General features: G+C 40.3%; 1 protein-coding gene across 1 annotated transcript in view; it reads left to right on the top strand.

The window, feature by feature from the left end:
* Adgrv1 (adhesion G protein-coupled receptor V1) overlaps positions 1-20,618 on the top strand; it is a 541,812-nt gene that overhangs the window by 94,094 nt on the left and 427,100 nt on the right. Inside the window, exons 26-34 of the mRNA XM_076552019.1 lie at positions 533-613; positions 1,948-2,087; positions 4,199-4,808; positions 7,722-7,937; positions 9,482-9,697; positions 10,579-10,823; positions 12,047-12,228; positions 12,997-13,808; positions 16,225-16,434. Coding sequence (XP_076408134.1) covers positions 533-613; positions 1,948-2,087; positions 4,199-4,808; positions 7,722-7,937; positions 9,482-9,697; positions 10,579-10,823; positions 12,047-12,228; positions 12,997-13,808; positions 16,225-16,434 — 2,712 coding nt within the window. The remainder of the gene's footprint in view (positions 1-532; positions 614-1,947; positions 2,088-4,198; positions 4,809-7,721; positions 7,938-9,481; positions 9,698-10,578; positions 10,824-12,046; positions 12,229-12,996; positions 13,809-16,224; positions 16,435-20,618) is intronic.

The raw sequence follows: 20,618 nt of genomic DNA, 5'->3' as shown, positions 1-20,618 counted from the left end.
ACCATTTACAACTGGTATCCCTTATAGACAGGGTTAAAATTGAATTTTTCACCTGATGATCGAGGACTTTTCCACAATGTCGGTGTCAAATGGGCAATTAAGTTTGAGAATGGTAGATGGGTTGGGGTTTGAAATGCTAGATACATTTCCCTAGTTTTGAATTGATTGTGATCGACAAGGTGTAAGTCTAAATATATGATTATATACACAAATATCATAAAAAATTTAAAATGCTATGGATTAAAATTACTGTAAAGGGTGAAAATTTCCAGATAAAATTATTTACATTACTGGACATGGAAAATATTAGTTACTATTTACTTGGAATTTTTCCCCAAACTAGAAAGATTTAGCAATTTTATACATGATATTACATGTCATCATTCAAAATGGCCTGTTGTCTATGGAAGAGCGTGCATCCTTGCGTGGTTGCTACTGCATTTCCTTCTTTACTTGGTACGTTTTAAGTGCTCTTAATTTTCTCCTGTGTTGCTGTGTGTTGTGTGGCTGTCTCTGTGTGTCTCTTGTCAAGTGCCTGAACTCTTTAGGGTGGAAGGCAGTGGTAGTGGCGAAGGGGACGCGGATTTCTTCTTCTCACCTGTTCGTGCACACGGTAAGCAGCTGTCCCGAGGTCCCTTACTGGTATTTTTATTTTACCTTCTCATTTCAGAGGCAACAATACTAATCACTTACTGTCATCTTTGGTAACTAGATGATCTTTTGTGTTTTAACTCTTTAACCACCATGGCAGCTTTATGAAGTATTTTCTCTCAGTCACAGAGAAAGAAACATATTTTTTGTCTGTTTCTGATGGCCAGGCACTCCTCACCACATGGACCTGACATGGTTTGCTGATTCTGAATGGAGAGAAACTTTGCTTGAATGCCATTAAAAACAAATCATTGTTGAAAACGCTTTACATGGCTTTGAATGCCTGTAAACTGACCAATGGAACATTTGTATTTTCAAGTTAAATCCATCCCACTTATTTTCTGTACAATAAGGAACATGAGTCTTTATACATATTAGTTGATCAAAATAAATGAGAAAAATCAGATATGAAGGGAAAATAAGTTCCTAGTTAATTACCATTATATAGGGGTTTGTTTTGAATTCATGTACAATTCATATACATAGATTCATATACAAAGGTCCTCCAGCTTTTTACCCTAGTTTTTTTTTTATCATATATGCAGAGCATATTTAGAATAGCTGCCTGGTGAAGGATCACACTTCTAACCCTCAAAGACTCTCTTTCCTAATGTCAAGTTTTGCATGTTGGTCCCAGAGTGCACGCTACTCACATTACCCCTTCAGTTCTAACACCCATCAGTATATCACGCCATGTCTGTGACTGTTGCTTTTAGGATTGTACATTTTCTTAATAATGATTAAAAAAAAAAACCCACACACATTGAATGAGCCTTTAGGCTTTAGAATCCTTTCCGATATAGGCATGGATCATTTGGGATCTAAGGAAACTAATCTATAATAACGTGATGGAAGAGTAGGCTTAGCGTTAACACACACTAGAAAGCCAAGACTCTGCATTTGGATGCATTAAAATCCTGGGGAACTGCTGTGTCAGTGAGGTAAGAGCTGTTTTGGCCCATGTTCTTCAGAGGTCAGCAGAGCCGTGGGAGACCTTCCTCATATGCTTTGTGTGGGAGAATGTTCTTTCACGGAGAAAGAAAAGGAAGAACAAATTTTCCCTGTTCATCTCCAAGTGCTCAGGCAGCGCTTGTTGCCAAAGCAGAGCAAGGTCATAAAAGCACAAAGATGTGTGGCAGCCATTTGTGTCACCTTTCTTCCTAAAACAAATTAGAATGTACTTCATGAATGAAAAGCCTTACATTTTCTTTCAAATAGTTCTTCATTGGCTTTTATGGTGGTTTGTAAAATAGTGATTGATGTTTTTTTCCTGTTTGTGGGAATTTGTTCCTACAGCCAGTCTAGGAGCGGCTTCCCAGATTCTGGTGACAATCGCTGCCTCCGACCATGCTCATGGGGTGTTTGAATTCAGCCCTGAGTCACTCTTCATCAGTGGAACTGAACCAGAGGATGGGTTCAGTACTGTAGTATTGAATGTGAGTACTTTCCAAGACACCTCCTAATCTTAAAATGATGTAGTGTACCAGTAAGGCATGCTTTTCCTTTTCTTTTCTTTTTTCTTTTTTTCCTGTGTAGGTGGTTAAGAGCAAGCTTATAGGTAACAGGAATGCAAATTGCTAGTCAGTGATTTGGCGTTAGTGTGTGGTTACATTTACGTGTAAATTCATTTTGTTATTTTGAGGGCTCCTTAACTTTTACAGAATATGATGTATTATACTTGGATTGACCGAGGCAAATTGGAAACAAAAGAAAACATCTCAGGAGGCAGAATTCTTCTTTAATCAGAACAACAGAGACAATGAGCATGTGGCGTGGGGCTCTTGGAGTTTTATAGGGAGGGAAAGGGAGACTTGGGGATGGAAGAGTCCATCTTCTGATCTGTTCACCTGTCTGGAGAGGTAGATACTGGTGGGTTTGGTATGCCAGAGCTTTTCAGTCCACCTGAGGCTTTTAGGTCATTACCCTTCATGATGGACCTTTGCTATTATAATTCTGTCGCATAGATTTCTGCATTAGTTCAGATAGACCGTGGCAACAAATGCTTCAAAATCTCAGCGTCTTAGCACAAGAAAAATATTGCTTCTGGGCCCTGGTGAGCTAGACAACTCAGCAATTAAAGGCACTGAAGCCTGACAGCCTGAGTTCACACTGGGGACCCACGTGGGGGTAGGAAAGAACCAACCCATCGAAGACATCCCCTGTCCTCTATACCCTCACTGTGGCATCCCCCCAGCAAACAAGCAAACAAATGAATGGGAAGTTATTTGTAAAAGAATTGTTGTTCTTTCGTGGTGCATATCCAACCTGAGTTGGCAAAAGGACCCTGATTCATCAGTCACTTCAGGAGCCAAGGGTTACTTACCTTCATAAAAGCCATGGTTGTGGGAGGCGGGTGTTGAGAAGGAAGTGATTCATTTTATATCAGTCAGTGAATTGTGTGGCCATGTGGTCCTGTGCCACCTCATATAGAAGAAAAGGAAATCCCGAAGATTTGTGGATAGTAAAATGACCACTAATAATGTTAGTTTTGTGCCTGGCCTTCTGAGTTCTACAGAGACTGAGGAGGATTATATCACTAACTGACTCAACAGAGCTCACAGCTCACTCAGCTTCCCCACTATTCTTGGAATGATGAAGAAAGATGTGCAAATACATCCTTCTACACTCTTAGTGACAGATGTTTTTTGTCTGTGTGGAATAATTGTATAAATCTGCTATGAAATTAATTGAATAACTTTAGAAAGAATTATTAACTACTTAGGACCAACAATATGAAAAAGGATCATACTTTGATGAAATTATTGCCTCATTTTATTTTGAGTTGAAAATGATAATTAATTAAAAGTGAAATTGTTAGGACTAACAAGTTAGGGTTTCTTTGGGACAATTTTAAGCTTTTCCTTCTTAATATATTGAGGCATTTCTTCTAAATGCACTTTGTTGTACTTTGGGTCAAATACATTGGAAGTAACTTTTCTGAAAAATGTCGCTGATTACAGAGGAGGCTCCATCTTTTTCAGTAAGTGTAGAGAATATCTCGTGTGTGCACATAAACATGGCACACGGTCAGCCACATTGGAGTCGTTGTTGGTATGTATGATGAATTCGCAGCAGATAACAGCTGTGATTTACTTGGAAGTTGAACAGTGTGTGTGTCTAGTCTGTGGGTTTCTGCCATAGTCTCTTTTGTACACCCTCTATACGGAAGGTGCCCTGAGGAGTTCAGGGAAAGGTAGTGTTTGGCTCCTACCTTCAATGATCACAGAGCCTTGAGAACTTAGAAAATGAAAATAAAGCCGGGAGGTGGTGGCACACGCCTTTAATCCCAGCACTCGGGAGGCAGAGCCAGGCGGATCTCTGTGAGTTCGAGGCCAGCCTGGGCTACCAAGTGAGCTCCAGGAAAGGCGCAAAGCTACGCAGAGAAACCCTGTCTCGAAAAACCAAAAAAAAAAAAAAAAAAAAAGAAAATAAACGTTAAAAAACGAGTTAATGAAAACTTAAAATTCATTTTGGCACTATCATGTACTTAAAAAAAATTCTTAAGCCAGCCTTCCAGCTTCTTTTTTAATTCTTAAATATTTCCTAGGTTACTCGGACTCAGGGAGCTCTGTCGCATGTGACTTTGCATTGGAACATAGACTCTGACCTGAATGGGGATCTCGCAGTCACCTCTGGCAACATCACATTTGAGATTGGGCAGAGGACTGCCGGCATCACTGTGGAGATATTGCCAGATGAAGAGCCAGAGCTGGACAAGGCACTCACTGTGTCTCTCCTCAGTGTCTCCAGTGGCTCGCTGGGAGTCCTAACTAATGCCACATTGACAATTTTGGCCAGTGATGATCCTTATGGGGTGTTCATTTTTTCTAACAAAACTAGACCTATCAGTGTTGAAGAAGCAACCCACAATGTCACATTATCGATAATAAGGTTGAAAGGCCTCATGGGAGAAGTTGTAATCTCATATACAACTATAGATGATATGGAAAAACCACCTTATTTTCCACCTAACTTAGCTAGAGCAAGTCAAGGAGGAGACTATATATCAGCATCCGGACTGGCTCTTTTCAGAGCTAATCAGACTGAGGCAACAATAACTATTTCAATCCTGGATGATGATGAACCAGAACGGTCAGAATCTGTGTTCATTGAACTAGTCAATTCTACTTTAGTAGAGAGAGTGCAGAATCGCCCAAGTAAGTATCTGTTAGTGTGTTATCATTATTAGAGGTAAGACTATGAAAATGAAAAACAGTTTTGTATAGCAGAAAATTCTACAGGAAAGGTAAGATCAAAGGTAAGCAAAGCTACCTTTAAACAATTTTCTTTATTTATGTGTTTGTGTGTGCATGCCTGAGTGTGTGCATGTGTACCACATGTGTTCAGATACCCAAGGATGCCAGAATGGGGCATCCCATCCCCTGGAATTTAGTTACAGGTGGTTGTGAGCTGCCCAGTGTGGGTGCTTGGAACCGAATTCAAGTCTTCTGCAAGAGAAGCACAAGTGTTCTAACTATTGGGCAGTCTTAGCTCCAATGCTATCTTTGAAAGCAGTATTTGTAAAAGGTTTTCGTTAAGACAACTGGAAATGGGGCATGTATTTTTCCTTAGAAATCAAACTGTAAAAAAACAGTCATGTCCCCAAAGGTGTAATGATTAGGTAACTGGTCCTCATGTTGTTTTGTTGCTTCAAACTATTCTGCAATCAGTGTGCAAAGCCCATATGTAGTTCTTGTGGCAACACTGTGAGCTTCTTTCACACTGGCACACTTCTGACACATTTCCTAACCAGCAAATGTGTGTGAGGTGAGGAGAAAGGGCTGTTGGACTGTAAGAACTGAGAATTTGTGGAATTACAAGGGATAGGAGGTAAGATCTTGTCTCCAAGATCTGCATGTTCTAATATACTGTCATGTGAATTAAGAACTCTTATCAGTTAGTGTGCTCACCTTACCTGGGTGAATACTGTATAAGGTGAGGGTTACAGAAGGAAATTTACAGATGCTAACATTAAATATTCAGGTTAAAAATTTTTCATGAATCAGCTCTGCTCTTCTTTTAAGCTAGATTTAGGATCAACTATATCAGCAAAGAAGTTAAAATAAAGACTAAATAATTAGTCTTATTAACTAAGAATTATAAAGCACATATTGTTTTTCAAGCAGTTCATAGTGTATTGAGATTGAAATAAAACCCTTTGGATGACCACATGTAACAGTGGCTTGGAGCTGTGTTGAGGTCAGATAACTTTGTTCCGATGTATAATAATAAGTTGTTGGACATGATCTTTGAAAGCCCTATTTTCCTTGTATAATTAGGAGATAATAGAAAAGTAAGTAATTTCTTTATTTATAATATATATGGGAGGATTACATGTGGTAATATATGTAAAGAGTAATACAGTGTTTGCTGTATTTTAAGCATTCAGTAATGGAGCTTATTGGTGGAATGGCATATGCTGAGAACCTTTGCCCTGTTGGGATGGGGAAAACAGTCAGCACACCTTCTATGGAATAATACAGAACAGTTGTTATGTAGGCTAAAGAGTAGATAAGTAAGTGCAGAATTGAGAGGGGGAGGGACAGAAGGGAGAGTCAGACTCAGATTTTAATAGACAAAAACCAATATAAGGTCTGGCAAGTTTTCACTATGAATGTAGTCGTCCCGTTTTTTTGTGGATGTGAGCAGTGTAAGAAGACTATTCAGAATAGGGTGCCCACTTGTGGATAACTTTAGGTATTACACATGGCTTGCTGAGAATTTAACCTTTGAGAAGGAAATAAGTGTAGTATGTTTCTTAGTTATGTCTGGTAGGTACTAATATAAGATCTTAGGTAATTTCATTAACTCCTTGGTCCTTATCTGTAGAAATATGTGTACATATCTGTATATGCATGTATTCATGCAATTCAAATATGTCAATTATATATACAAACGTATCAAATATATTGTGCTGGCTAGTTTTCTGTCAATTTGACAGAAGCCAGAGTCATTTGAGAGAAAAGAACCTCAACTAAGAAAATGTCTCCATAAGATCTGGCTGTAGTGCATTTTCTTAATTAGTAATTAATGGTGAGGGCCCAGCCCATTGTGAATGGTGCCATCACTGGGCTGGTGGTTCTGAGTTCTATAAGAAATCAAACTGAGCAAGTCATGAGGACCAAGCCTAAAACAGAACTCCTCCATGGCTTCTGCACCAGCTCCTGCCTCCAGGTTCCCACCTGGTTTGAGTTCCTGCTTTAGCTTCCCTCAGTGAACTGTGACTCAGGATATGTAAGCCAAATAAACCTCCCCAAGTTGTTTTTGGTCATGGTGTTTCATCTTAACAATAGTAACCCTACTAAGGCATATATGCAATTCAAATATATCAGCAGATGGATAGAAAGAAAGCGTGCACATATTATCATTTGCATAAAGATATTAATTGAGTAAAGAATGAAATTGTATTTGGGACAAAATACATGGAATTGAAGGATGTTATTATAAGTGACATAAGCCATATACAGGAAGATAAATAGTGCATATTCTTACGTGGAAGCTTAGAAAGTTTGTTTCAAAGAAGGATCAGCACAGTGATTACTGAGTGCTAGGAGAAGCAAGCGAAGGGAGAGAAGATGGTCGGAGAGCAGGCATCCAAGTGCAGTGTGATGGGGAACGAGTTCCAGCGTCTGCCACACAGAAGGGGAAGGCTCTCTGTAGCTGGATTAAGGCTCTGAGGTCTAGTAGTTTCCTGCTCAATTTTGTGTTGGAATTCTGTTTTACCAATGGCACAGCAGAGACCTAATTGTGATAGTGTAATTCTGTAGGCTGTTAGAATCCAATCAATGTTATATTCGTTGATGATTAATTACACTTGGATCATCAATGTCTACTGCTTATTAAAATATTCCTATAGTCTTATCTGTTCCTTTGATAATGTTTTTAATCCCTAGAATATGTGTTAATTAAAAGAGAGCAGAGATTTCCTATTAACTTTATTTTTGTATTTCCAGTGCCTAGATTAAGGCTGACAGGTATAGATATTTAAACTTTTAAAACCATAAATAGGGGAAAGAATGAGAATTCTGTCAGGTTCTTAGAAGTTGGCTGCTTTGCATTCTGTCTTCCAGTCCTGCATTCCCCACGCCTTGGGCCTAAGGTAGAAACCGTGGCCCATCTCATTATTGTTGCCAACGATGATGCATTCGGAACAGTGCAGCTGTCGGCACCAAGTGTCCGTGTAGCAGAAAATCATGTTGGACCCATTATCAACGTGACTCGAACAGGAGGAGCATTTGCAGATGTCTCTGTTAAGTTTAAAGCTGTGCCAATGACTGCAGCTGCTGGTAAGGAAAGGCATGGAAGGGGGCACTGGAGTGTGTCAGAGTGGCATGTGTGTGAGCAACAGCATCTCAAGGATGTGGTTAGGAAAAGAGAAGGAAGCGTGTGTGTGTGTGCGCGCACACACACAGACACAGACACGGAGACTTTTATTTTTTTTTAGATGGAGTTTCATGTAGCCAAAGCTATCTTCAAACTCACTATGTAGGTGCAGATGGCCTTGAACTTCTGATTCTTGCCTACCGTGTTCACAGAATAGGCATGTACCACCAAATTGGGTTTATGCACTGCTGGAAATCAAATCCTGTGCTTGTGCTTGGTAGGCAAGCATTCTACCAACTGAGCTACACCCTTGGCTCCCAATACTTAAGCCTTTTTAGACACAAATTTGCATCATTTACATATCTGTGACACTGAATTTTTGAGTTCATGAAAACTGATAGTCAAAGTATATGCAAGTTGAAAAGCTCTGGAGAGCAAGAAATGTGTAAACCAAGGAAGGACAAACTAAGACCCCATGACTTAGTGTTTCTGAAAGGTGGTCATGTGCAGGTAAGTGCTGAGACACGCAGGAAGAAGTGAGAAAAAGCTCTCAGGGCTCATCAGTTGTCTTCTTTCTGGAACCCATTATCTTCCTTGTTCATTTATTTACAAAGAGCATGGACAAGACAATGCTTAGAATTAATGATTTTATGTATAAGGAAAATGATGTCTTTGCTGAATAGAAAAGTTAGACCACCGCCTTTTTAGGAACGGCATCCCAGCTTATACAGAGTGATTTGTCTGAGAGCACCTGTTAGGCCCTTTCTAGGGCTTAAAAATAAATCACCTGGACATTATTATTGCCTGAAAAATAACACACCAGGCTCATTTTGTGTGTGCACAGAATGTGGTGAGCATCCCTTTGGAATGTGTGGCTGCCTTAGGCAGACTCCTTCGTGACAGGGAGCGGTGATGAGTGCGGGGAGAAATGAGCCTCTAGGTGGCAGTTTCCCTCCTTTTCCCAACCCAGGCGGTTCTCAGCAGCTGACTCAACCCAGCTGTGTCAGTGAGGCTGCTCACCTGTAGCATCTGGATGACTAGAGCGTGTCTTCCCTCTGAGACCACAAGTCCAGTTCTGTTTTGTTCTGACAGGACTGCGCATATCTTTAAAAAACTTGAAATAAAGAATCCTCACTTTCTCTTTGTCTTGCTTTTCATATGTTTTTATACATACATTATGAATTTCTCAGAAAAATGTTATACTTAGGTATGTGTGGACACACATCTTCATGAAAGTAAAGGAATGAACATGAAAACACAGGGAGATGTTTGTTATCAAATGCATACTTTCCTAGTGTGAAAAGTAAAACTTTTCTTTTTCAAATGAATGTAGCTAACATCCTCCAAAAATATCTCTCCAAGTATGTCCATGAGGTTTGACCAAGTGCTTACCTGGTGTATGGAATGCTTGTTGTAAAGGAAGCGTTGGCATTTACCGTCACAGGTGAAGGCGTGAGGAGTGTTTCTTCTGAAGGGAGCTTTCACATTTTTCTTTTTGTCTTTGCAGGCGAAGATTATAGCATAGCTTCATCAGATGTGGTCTTGCTGGAAGGGGAAACCAGTAAAGCGGTGCCAATATATATTATTGATGACATCTACCCCGAGCTGGAGGAATCGTTTCTTGTGCAACTGCTGAATGAGACAACAGGAGGCGCCCGACTGGGGACCTTAACAGAGGCGGTCATTACTATAGCGGCTTCTGATGACCCTTATGGATTGTTTGGTAATCAGACCAATTAATTTCTTCCCTAAGCCACTGAAAATGACCTTTTCTTTATTTAAGACAGATATGAGTGAGGTGTTTTTTTCTCTTGTGCGTGCGTGCGTGCGTGTGTGTGTGTGTGTGTGTGTGTGTGTGTGTGTGTGTGTTGTGTGTGTGTGTATGTAGTGTGTGTGTATATGTAGTGTTATTATTTATATATAAGATTCCTGACATAGGTTAGTGGTTACCTAGGAAATGAAATCAGTCACCTGTAAGCACAGAGATAGTTATAACCTGTTTGATTTGTGTCATGTCTGGCTCCTAGATGTGTTCTGTAAATTTTTTTCCTGAGCTTTGGGTGACAATGTCTTGCTACCTGTGATGAATGGGTTGTCTTAGAACTTGAGACTTTCCCTATTAGCCTCCTTAATGCTGGGATGGTAAGCATGGACTATCAAGCCCAACTTTTGCTTTTATATAATGCTTTTAAATAATTAATTAATGAAGTTTCGACTCATATTTGGGTTGTGTAACTTTCTGTATAAGTGAGAAAAAAATTGGTGAAATCGAGCCCCTTCTCCTGCATAATGTCAGCCAGGAAGCAAAATAGCCACTGCTTTTGTAGCCCAGGCTGGCCCTACATTAGCTACAACACTCAGTGGGTTTATTCAACTCATGCTGGACAAAAACCTGACCCCTGCAGACATCCATGATCTGCTTTTGTCACAATACAAGGTGGCTGGGAAATAGGAGCAGTCCTGTTCATCTTGCACCACAGAACATTGCCGGACCGGCTCAGGGTGCCTAAGGGGAGAGTGCCTGCTCTCAGAGGTCCCAGCTTGGCTTTTGTTTGTCACAGTTTCACTTTGTATCTAAAAACAATCATTCTGTCTGCCCTTCAGGTTTTCAGAATACTAAATTTATTGTAGAGGAACCTGAGTTTAACTCAGTGAGGGTAAGCCTGCCAGTAATTCGAAATTCTGGGACACTCGGCAATGTTACTGTTCAGTGGGTTGCCACCATTAATGGACAGCTTGCTACTGGCGACCTGCGAGTTGTCTCAGGTAATGTGACCTTTGCCCCTGGGGAAACCATTCAAACCTTGTTGTTAGAGGTCCTGGCTGACGACGTTCCGGAGATTGAAGAGGTGAGAGGACTAACTAGTATAGAATGATGTTGTTCGTTGTGCCTTGTCTTATGTAGTGCCTAGAACAGATAAATGCTGCTGTGAGGTTGAGAAACGAGTGATTTCTGGAGGGATTTCACAGAACGCTAGTCTAAAGGCGTTTCTTACAAAACACAGAAGCAGGAACAATTTAGGAATGCATGGTGCACAGGCCAGCTTGCCATGTTAAGATTGTTTTTGTGTGTGGGCAAGTATGGTGTGTTTTAGAAAAACGTTTCCTAAGTGATTATGTGTGTATGCATATCCTAATTGTGTGACATTCGTTTCATATAATTCTGACTTGTATCCTGTTCCCATCTGAGTGTGAGCCAGTTGCAACCAAGTGTAGCTTTTGATGTTCCACACATTCACTCCTGCTGTTCTTCTGCTATTATAACAAGCATGCTAGGCCCATTTTTCTGGGATTTCTTATGATGAGTATGCAATATGACAAATAAGAGTAACTTTATTAATCACTAACATATTGTCATAGATAATTTTATGAAGTTCAAATATTATTAAAATCTAGATCTCATAGTCCTTTTAATAACAGTTCCATTTAACAGCATATGAAGTCTACAACATTTACTTTATTGGCTAATTATGCCATTATTCACTTTAAAAATATTAATGATGCATTAATACATGTGATATATTTTCTTTCCTTCTTTTGAAACTTAGATGGTGTCATAATTTTTTAAAGTTTTGCTGATAATTATTATTTAAGATATGGTGGGGGAAACCCAGAACAGATTTACTTAGTGAAATGGATATGCAGTAGTTCTTCTCAATAAGAAAGGCATGGGTTATGAAAGTCTATTATAACAATGATAAGCAGGATTTAAACAATGATTCCCATGACTATCTAGGCCAACACTAGGTGATTGGAACAGCCTGTAATTCTTATGTATTGTTGTGCTCTACTATTAAAAGTTGATCGTGTAGTATTTAGTTGTATGTGGATTTCTGGGTGTAGTTGGGGTAGGTTTTTTGGGGTCATTTATATTTTATTGTATTTTGTTCTTATATGAGTGTGTTTGATGTTTTCCTGAATCATTCAAATTTGGATTTCAGAACTGGGGTGCTGTTATTTATATTTCATTGTATTTTATTCCTATAAGGATGTGTTTGATGTTTTTCTGAATCATTTATATTTGAATTTCAGAACTGGGATGCTGTTAAGGAAGTTTTCACTATGTTTTTAGGTTATCCAAGTGCAGCTAATTGATGCATCTGATGGAGGTACAATTGGGTTAGATCGAGTGGCAAATATTGTTATTCCTGCCAATGATGACCCTTACGGTTCAGTAGCCTTTGTTCAGTCAATTTACCGTGTCCACGAGCCTCTGGAAAGAAGTTCCTACGCTAACATAACTGTCAGGAGAAGGTACTTGAGTTGGCTGCTGTGTCTGTGGGAGTGTTGGTCGGGGAAGGATCCTGCTGTGACTAAAAAATTACATTCTTATTTTTTGCATTGTAACATGCCATACATTATTATGTTAGTTGGATTATGTGTACTGATAGACTTAATCATATTTATTAGAAGTACTGTTAATGAGATAGAGATAGTTTTTACACCATTTGCTTTCTAGTTACACAAATCTGTTGCTTTACTATGTAGTATGTTCTAATTAGAACTTGAATGCAGGTTGTTTTTAAGCTCAGATCTTGCATGAAGGGTGGACTATTAGGGTCTGTTTTTCATGCATTTCGTTTGTAGGGAGCATAATGTTCACTGACCTGCTTCAGAAAGAGCACATGGAAGGTTTAGGGACCTGTAGCAAAATAGTTACAGTTCTCTAAATATCTTCATTTTGCTGTCATTGGTATTTTTTCAGTGGAATCTAATAATTAAGGTTTTATAATTATGTCTGGAAATTCTGAAATGTCTACAACTTGCCTACCTTGCAAAATATTTTCATAGCATGATTAAAAGTAAGCACTATTTAGTTGAAAACTAGCCCAGCATAGTTGACACTAGAAAATGAAACGTTGGGAAAGACAAACGCAATTTAGAAATTGGTTGTGTTAGTACTAGTGTTTAAAATATTGCCAAGAAAGCTTGTCAAAGCTGCAATCCCTGTAGTTTTTCTCTGTGGGCGGCTCTCGGACTAGAGCAAGTGCTTAACTGTTTTTCTGTTGTCCCCCATCTCAGCGGAGGATGCTTTGGCCGCCTCTTGTTGTTCTACAGCACTTCTGATATTGATGTAGTGGCCCTTGCCATTGAGGAAGGTGAAGATGTGTTGTCCTACTATGAATCGCCAACTCAAGGGATGCCTGAACCCCTCTGGAGAACTCGGCTGAATGTCTCTTCACTGGAGGAGGCACAGGACGCCTGTGCCACGCTGTGTCTCAAAGAACATGCTTGTTCAGCGTTTTCAGTTGTCAGTGAGACTGACGGTCCTCACTGCTTTTGGATGACATCATGGGCCAGCTTCACTGTGAACAGCTCAGACTTCTGGACCTACAAGAAGAACGTGACCAGGGTGGCGTCACTTTTTAGTGGCCAGGCAGTGGCTGGTAGTGACTATGAGCCTCTGACGAGGCAGTGGGCCCTGATGCTTGAAGGTGATGAGTTTGCAAATCTCACTGTTTCTGTACTTCCTGATGATGTTCCAGAGAAGGACGAAAGCTTCCTAATTTCTCTCCTTGAAGTCCACCTCATGAACATCACAGACAGTTTTAAAAACCAACCAACCATAGGGCAGCCGAATACTTCAGCGGTGGTCATAGCACTGAACGGCGATGCCTTTGGAATCTTCATTATCTACAGTGTTAGTCCCAATACCTCGGAAGACGGCTTATGTGTGGAAGTGCAGGAGCAAGCGCAAACCTCCGTGGAGCTGGTCATCCACAGGACAGGAGGCAGCTTGGGGCAGGTGACTGTTGAATGGCGTGTTGTTGGTAGAACAGCTACTGAAGGTCTAGATTTTATAGGTGCTGGAGACATTCTTACTTTTGCAGAAGGTGAGTCATGGATAAGTGGATTTTAGCGTTTCTTGGTAAAGTCATCAGAGTCAGTGTTATGCTAATGTTCATAAATATTTTATTTACCTGTGTATTCGTATTCATATAGAGATGCAATGTGGTTTTGGAAATAATAGTGATTCAACTTACAAATAATTATTCTAGCAGACATAGACTAACAGGCCCTATATATGTATGCTTTTAATTTTTAAAGAAGATGTTTAGGGAATATATGAATGTAATCCCTTTATGCATGATGACAATGGCTTTCATATGCCATCAGCAATCACAAGGCAGGTTCTAATTTTACAAGGAAAGTTCCAGGAGTGAGCTGGGTACCTACAACCAAATGTGTTGAAGAAGCATTGCTACCTGAGAATATAACATTTTCAAATGCACTAGATAAGGCAGGACAGAACTTCAGTGAAAATCTTTAAGTAAAAATAGTCTGAAGTCTGACAGTTGTACTTATTTTAATCTGATCATTGTCATAGATTAATTCGCTACAGTGTTCTTAAACTTGTACAAGAGTGCAAGAGTGCCATGGAATTTTTCATAAGTGGTATATGAAATGCAGCCAACAGAGTCAAATGTCGATCATCTTCACTTACTCGATCTTAGCAATAGTTGATTTATGATATTTAAAATCTGGGAAATTCCTGGTTTAACTCAGTATAGTAAAGGTAATTTTATTCAGGATATTTTTTTAAAGTCTTGAGTTGAACAGTAAGCTATACCATAGTTCTTAAGTGTTTTTTTTCCCCTTTCTTATTTGAAAAAGTTATGCATACTCATGAGAACCTCAGACTATACACTGGATAAAAGTTTTAAATTATTAGCAATTCTATGTCTCAGAGCAATTCATTGCCTCTATTTATATTTTAATGCACACACATTTCTGAAACCAGTAACTATATATGTAATGGACTTAAAATATCTAATAAACATTGTTTGAGAATACAGTTTTAAGATGTCATAAACCTGGCTGGAAATGCAACTCAGTTAGTAGAACATTTGTCTGTCGTTCATGATGCCCTGGATGTGCTCGCAAGCACCCCATGAACCAGCTATGGCAGTACATACCTGTCTAATCCTAGCACTCAGCTGACGGAGTCAGGAGCAGGAGGGCCCGGGATTTACCACCATCTACAGTATGTTCTGAGTCGGAGGCAATGCTGGGCTCCAGGAGATAGACTACTCAAAAATGAAAATGAAGTAAGAATAAAATGCTAGAAAGCATTACTCATGAAATTGTTTGGGGGTTAGACAGGTAGCTGAATCTTGAATGCATGCTGGAGGGAGGCTGGTAATTGGTGACATTTTCCCCTGTTTGAAAGTGAATAACAAAAATGTAATAAGATGGGTAAAGATAAAAAGTTATCGCTAAATTTTCTCATGGCTTAGATAAATATAAATGACCATGTCATATAAAGCAGCACCATTATATAAATTATTATTACATTGACTTAAATTTACTATTACATTAAATTATAACTTTAGCTTTGCACAAAATAGACTTTATTTTGTAGCTAACTTAGATGGTTGGGTAATACATTGTCTCAAACCAAGGTCCTTGGTTCAACACCCAGAGCCATAAGGAATAAAACAAAAACTAATGCGCCCTCCTGAGGCAGTCTTGGGCCTGAAGTACTGGTGGAAATGCCCTGGGAGCGCTCCTTTTCATCCTCTTTCCTGAACATGGACAGGAACTGAACAGATCTCCTTCATGAGCAGCAGAAGCAGGCATGTTTCAGGACATCTCCCGGCACGTTCTCTCCTAACAGAACCCTGTGTCAAATACTGCATCCGCACTGGACTCTGGCTTTTTGTTACCTTTCTCCATTGTCTCCACGAGTCCTTGCCACATGGAAACTAATACACGACGGTGCCTTCTCAGCTGTCCACCCCAAAGTCACCGTGCTCTGGCTGGTGTTTTTGCTCAGAACTTGCCCTTCCTCTGGGCCCAGTTTGACCGCCGTTCCATATGCACTGGAGGCCTTCAAGAGAGACATTGGGATGGATAAAACGATTCCCCGTAATGGCACAAGAGGAATAAGGTTACGTTTCCTTCAGGGAACTCCTGAACATGGCCTCAGCACTCTTTCCCCAGGTAGACCATTGTTTCTGACAAAGACCAGGGAGTGAACTGTGACTCTTTGGAACAGTTCTCCCCATTGACTTTTCCACGGCTCCATGTCCTCCGAGTCTGTCCATGTAGACTTGACAGTGCTTTCCACGTAAGAACACAGGTAACCGAGCACACTCTCCGTTTGCTGTGGTGCTGACAGTGCTGCCCGCAGTACTGGACGCCTGTGATTAACACGTTTTTACTTATCCTCTAAAATTAGAGGTTACTTTTGGCCTTTCAGGTTGGCATTTGACTGATTTAACTTTTAATTCCTTAACTTTCTTATAGGTGAAACCAAAAAGACAGCTGTTTTAACAATTTTGGATGACCCTGAGCCGGAAGATGACGAGAGTCTCCTCGTTCGTTTGGTGCACACGGAAGGTGGAAGCAGAATTCTGCCCAGCTCTGACACTGTGACGGTGAACATCTTGGCCAATGACAATGTGGCGGGGATTGTCAGCTTTCAGACAGCCTCGAGGTCCGTCATAGGCCATGAAGGTGGGTCCCTTGTGTAGTTGGACACATTCTTTCTTGTTCCCACAGATGTCATTTTTTCGTCTTGTGTTCTGAAGCTCTTGTTTTTTCTTTCTTCTTTTCTTGAACTGTGTTTTTAATCTGTGCAGCACAGAAGACCACGTGGTGTGCATTGCTTAACTGGGTGTGGGAGCCTCACACACGCTGTGACCTAGCTCACTGTTCCCCATTGCAGGGAGTGCTGTGAGCCTCAAAGCCAGAATGCCTGGCTTTCTCATCTGCTAAATCACAAAACATTCCACACTTTATAGAGTTCTTTGAGAGGAGTCAGTGAACTGTAAACTGTGAACTGATTAGTATAGCTTTTGGCAAGTGTAGTGTGTATATTTCGGTACCTATTATTATTAAACAGTGAAACACCAAATTTCTGTGAAAATATTTGTAATTTCTGAATATTTTAGACTCAACTTGTTTTATGAACAGAGTATCATACAAGAAAGCTTGATACAGTGTTCATTGTTTTAAACACTAGACTTTCCCTGCATCTTCAGTATTCCGTGTGTTCTACTTTTCATTTGATTCAGATATTACAAGGGTGGTATCTCTGAATAAGCCTGTTTTGAAATTAATGAAACATTACTTCATTATGTACTTCACCACATAGTTTGAATCCAATGTTTATATCTGAACATAATTCTGATTTAAGGACTTAAGATATGAAATGACATGGCTCATATATTCGGATTTCTTCAGAGGAATCACAAAGCCGAGAGACAGATTAAGGGACTTGACAGGGCCAAGGAGCCAGTTAGTGGCCGTCCTGGAAACCCGATGTGCACTAGTGTGCCCCCGTTGTCTCTGTACTGTGTGCTCCCAACGTGCAAGCTTGCCGAACTCATCCAAAACTATGAGCCCTTTTCTTACACCCTTTATATTTCCTGTTGCTTTAGAATTGCATCTTGTCACTCAAATAATGAATAAAAGCGACTAATAAATTGTCATAAATCTACTGTAAAGAAAACTTGCTATCAAAAGTTATTTGTAGTGCAGGAATCGTTAGTAATGGTGACAAGTTCATGGAGTGTTACCTGTGTGTCAGATCCACTCCCATTATTTCCTAATTTTAGTGGCAGTCCGACTGTAGGCCCTGACACCCTGAAATCAAGCGACAGCACCTGAGATCAGTGGTGGAACTTCCCCTCCCCCGTACTGGAACCCAAAGCCTGTGTTCCCCAGCAGGGAAACTCCTCAACAGAGACTGTTTTGTCTGGATTTGTGTCTGCCACAGAACCTGACAGTGTAGGAAATTGTGAACATTTGAAGCGACTTTAGTTGCGGGACTCCTAACTATTTGAAAGAAGGAAATCAGGACGAGACCTTTGCTCTACATCCTATTAGAAATGGAAGTTGGGCTGGGCGGTGGTGGCGCACGCCTTTCATCCCAGCACTTGGGAGGCAGAGGCAGGTGGATCTTTGTGAGTTTGAGGCCAGCCTGGTCTACAGAGTGAGATCCAGGAAAGGCGCAAAAGTACACAGAGAAACTCTGTCTTGAAAAACAAAACAAAACAAAAAACAAAAACAAACAAACAAAAGAATTGGAAGTTGGATTTTCGTCGACATTGTGGACCGGGAGGAAAAGCACATTATCAGGGTGGAGCAATGTGGAGCAGCAGGCCAAGGTGCTGGAGAGGAAGACTGTGAGACAGGAGACGGTGCGGAAGAGCCCAGGAGAGAAACACTTCAATAGTCACCCAATAGTTACACAAGCGTCATTGCTCCCAGGGGAGACGCTACCACGATTACTCTGCTAAAGTACTCCTAGTGAATTCTTAGACCCATGGATTAGTGCATCTCTCAGCTCTCATCAGAGAAGCCCCTTTTTGCGGTAGATGGTGGTTAATATAGAGATTTGCTTCTGGTGCACAGAGGAAGAGATTGCTGAATGCTCAGCCCTAAAGGGGCATCTGTGAAGCACTCCTTTCTCCTGTGGCCCGGGTATTATTGTGGAAGAGTGGACAGAAAGACTGTAAGAGCCCAAGCTAGTGAATAACTAAAACAAAAGTGTGTTTTGGACTCAGCAGGGCGGTTGCACGTATCAGTTCACAGTGGTTGTGGCAGCATGCACAAGTATCAGTTCACAGTGGTTGTGACAGCATGCACAAGTCCTGCTGCATAAGCTCAAGTCAGATAAAGCACCAGCATGAGGAGGAGAGGTGGGCACGGAGTCCCACCCCTGCTCGGAGAGAATGGACCAATTTTCTTTATGGCTGTGTCCCCTGCGAGGTGGAACACGTTCTAGTGGCCACAGAATGGCGTGTGTATATATATTATAATATAAATATATATATATATATATATATATATATATATATATATATATATATATACTGAGACAAAGTCTTGCAATATAGCATTGGCCACCTTGGAACTCATTCTGTAGACCAGTATAGATGTAACCAACCGTCTTATTAAATAAGAAACACAGAAACAATGTAAAAGAGAAAGCCGAGAAGTCAGAGCTCAGAGCTAAAATCTCACCCTTCCTCCTGCTGTCCCAGCTTCGCGAAAAGAGACCTACTTCCTGTCGGTTCGTTTTTTTATAGTATGTTGTTCTGCCTTCTCATTGGTTGTAAACCCAAACACATGACTGCCTCGTCACTGTCTGAATGTACAGCCCCCTGGGTCTTAAAGGCATATGTCTCCAATGCTGGCTATATCCCTGAACACACAGAGATCTTATGGGATTAAAGGCGTGTGCCACCACCGCCACACTCTTGCTATGGCTCTAATAGCTCTGACCCTGAACACACAGATATCTATGGGATTAAAGGCGTGTGCCACCACCGCCACACTCTTGCTATGGCTCTAATAGCTCTGACCCCCAGACAACTTTATTTATTAACATACAATCAAAATAATAATTCAGTACAATTAGATTACCACCACATTTCCCCTTTTCTATTTTAATAAAAAGAAAAAAAAAGGTTATAACTAACAAAAGAAAAACTATATACAAAAGTACAATAACTATATACAATATATACAAGTAATAAATACCTAAACAGGTATTTGACAAATCAGAGAAAATAATTACATTATCTATCCTATTTTGGTAAATCCAAGATGTATCTAATGCACTTTCTATCCTAATTAATTTTCAACTATAACTAACTAATCTTCAACCATAACTAACTAATCTTCAACTCCCTCAGAGACCCAAGAAGGGAATAATATTAGCTAACAAAAATAAAAACAGGAAGTGCATGCAAGCAACTTCCAAAAAATTTTGTGAGTTGACAGAAATAGCCAGCTGCCTGGGCAGTCACCTGAGGTTTCTCCGCAGTGTTGGGGCATCATCTTCAGCCTATAGGCTTAGTGTATCTGACAGACTCATTTGTGAAGTAGGATGTACACAAGGTCAACAGTTCAACCTCACATTGGGTGAGAGCAGTCCACGTACCAGAAACACCTGAATTCCACTAGTGTCCTGTCATGATTCAGGATTTTAAATTCTGGAAATTGTTGACAGTTTTTTAATTCAGCTGTCCATTCTTCTTGGCTGTGTATATATGGCTTCATCTCAGCATCCCCTTCTTCTCCACATCCCTCTATTAAATGCCAGTCTACTTTTGAGAGGCATGAGCTTTCAGCTGCTGTTCCATTGTACAACAGAATCCATCGGCCCTCTGCCTGTTAAGCTGCCTTCGAAGAAAAGGGCACTGTACCTTTTCCGGATGTGAAGGCCACTTCAGGGATGGGGCCATATTGTCCTGGCCTCAGAAGATGCCTTTTGATAAAGCCATAACCACACTTGTTTTGACAAGAATCAGTAGTCCCTTGTTTCGTGATCTGTCTGTCCATTTTGTCCTGTTGATTCAAGGATACTTTGTTGTCCAGTGGCTAACTTTTGCCAGAATGAAAGTTGACTCCATATGCAGTTTCTTCAATGCCCATATTTTCTCTAAAGTAGATTGGTACTGCCAGGAGCCGACATGTCTCAAAAAAGAAAAATTTTCTAAGTTATTAAAACATTTTAAATGCCATATTCTGTAGATCTCTGAAGGGTTTGAAGATGACCTGTCTAAAACATCTCTGCTCAATTTTTAAAACATATCTAATATGACTACAAGTTCTATTGTAATGTCTAACTACTAACTTTCATTTCTTTATATCCTAATAGTTGATAATAATAACATTCAAGGATCAGA

This window comes from Peromyscus maniculatus, chromosome 15 (genome assembly GCF_049852395.1).
Source record: "Peromyscus maniculatus bairdii isolate BWxNUB_F1_BW_parent chromosome 15, HU_Pman_BW_mat_3.1, whole genome shotgun sequence".
Classification (NCBI taxonomy): Eukaryota; Metazoa; Chordata; class Mammalia; order Rodentia; family Cricetidae; genus Peromyscus; species Peromyscus maniculatus.
Note: the sequence above shows the minus strand (reverse complement) of the source record. Positions and strands in the feature narration are given on the sequence as shown.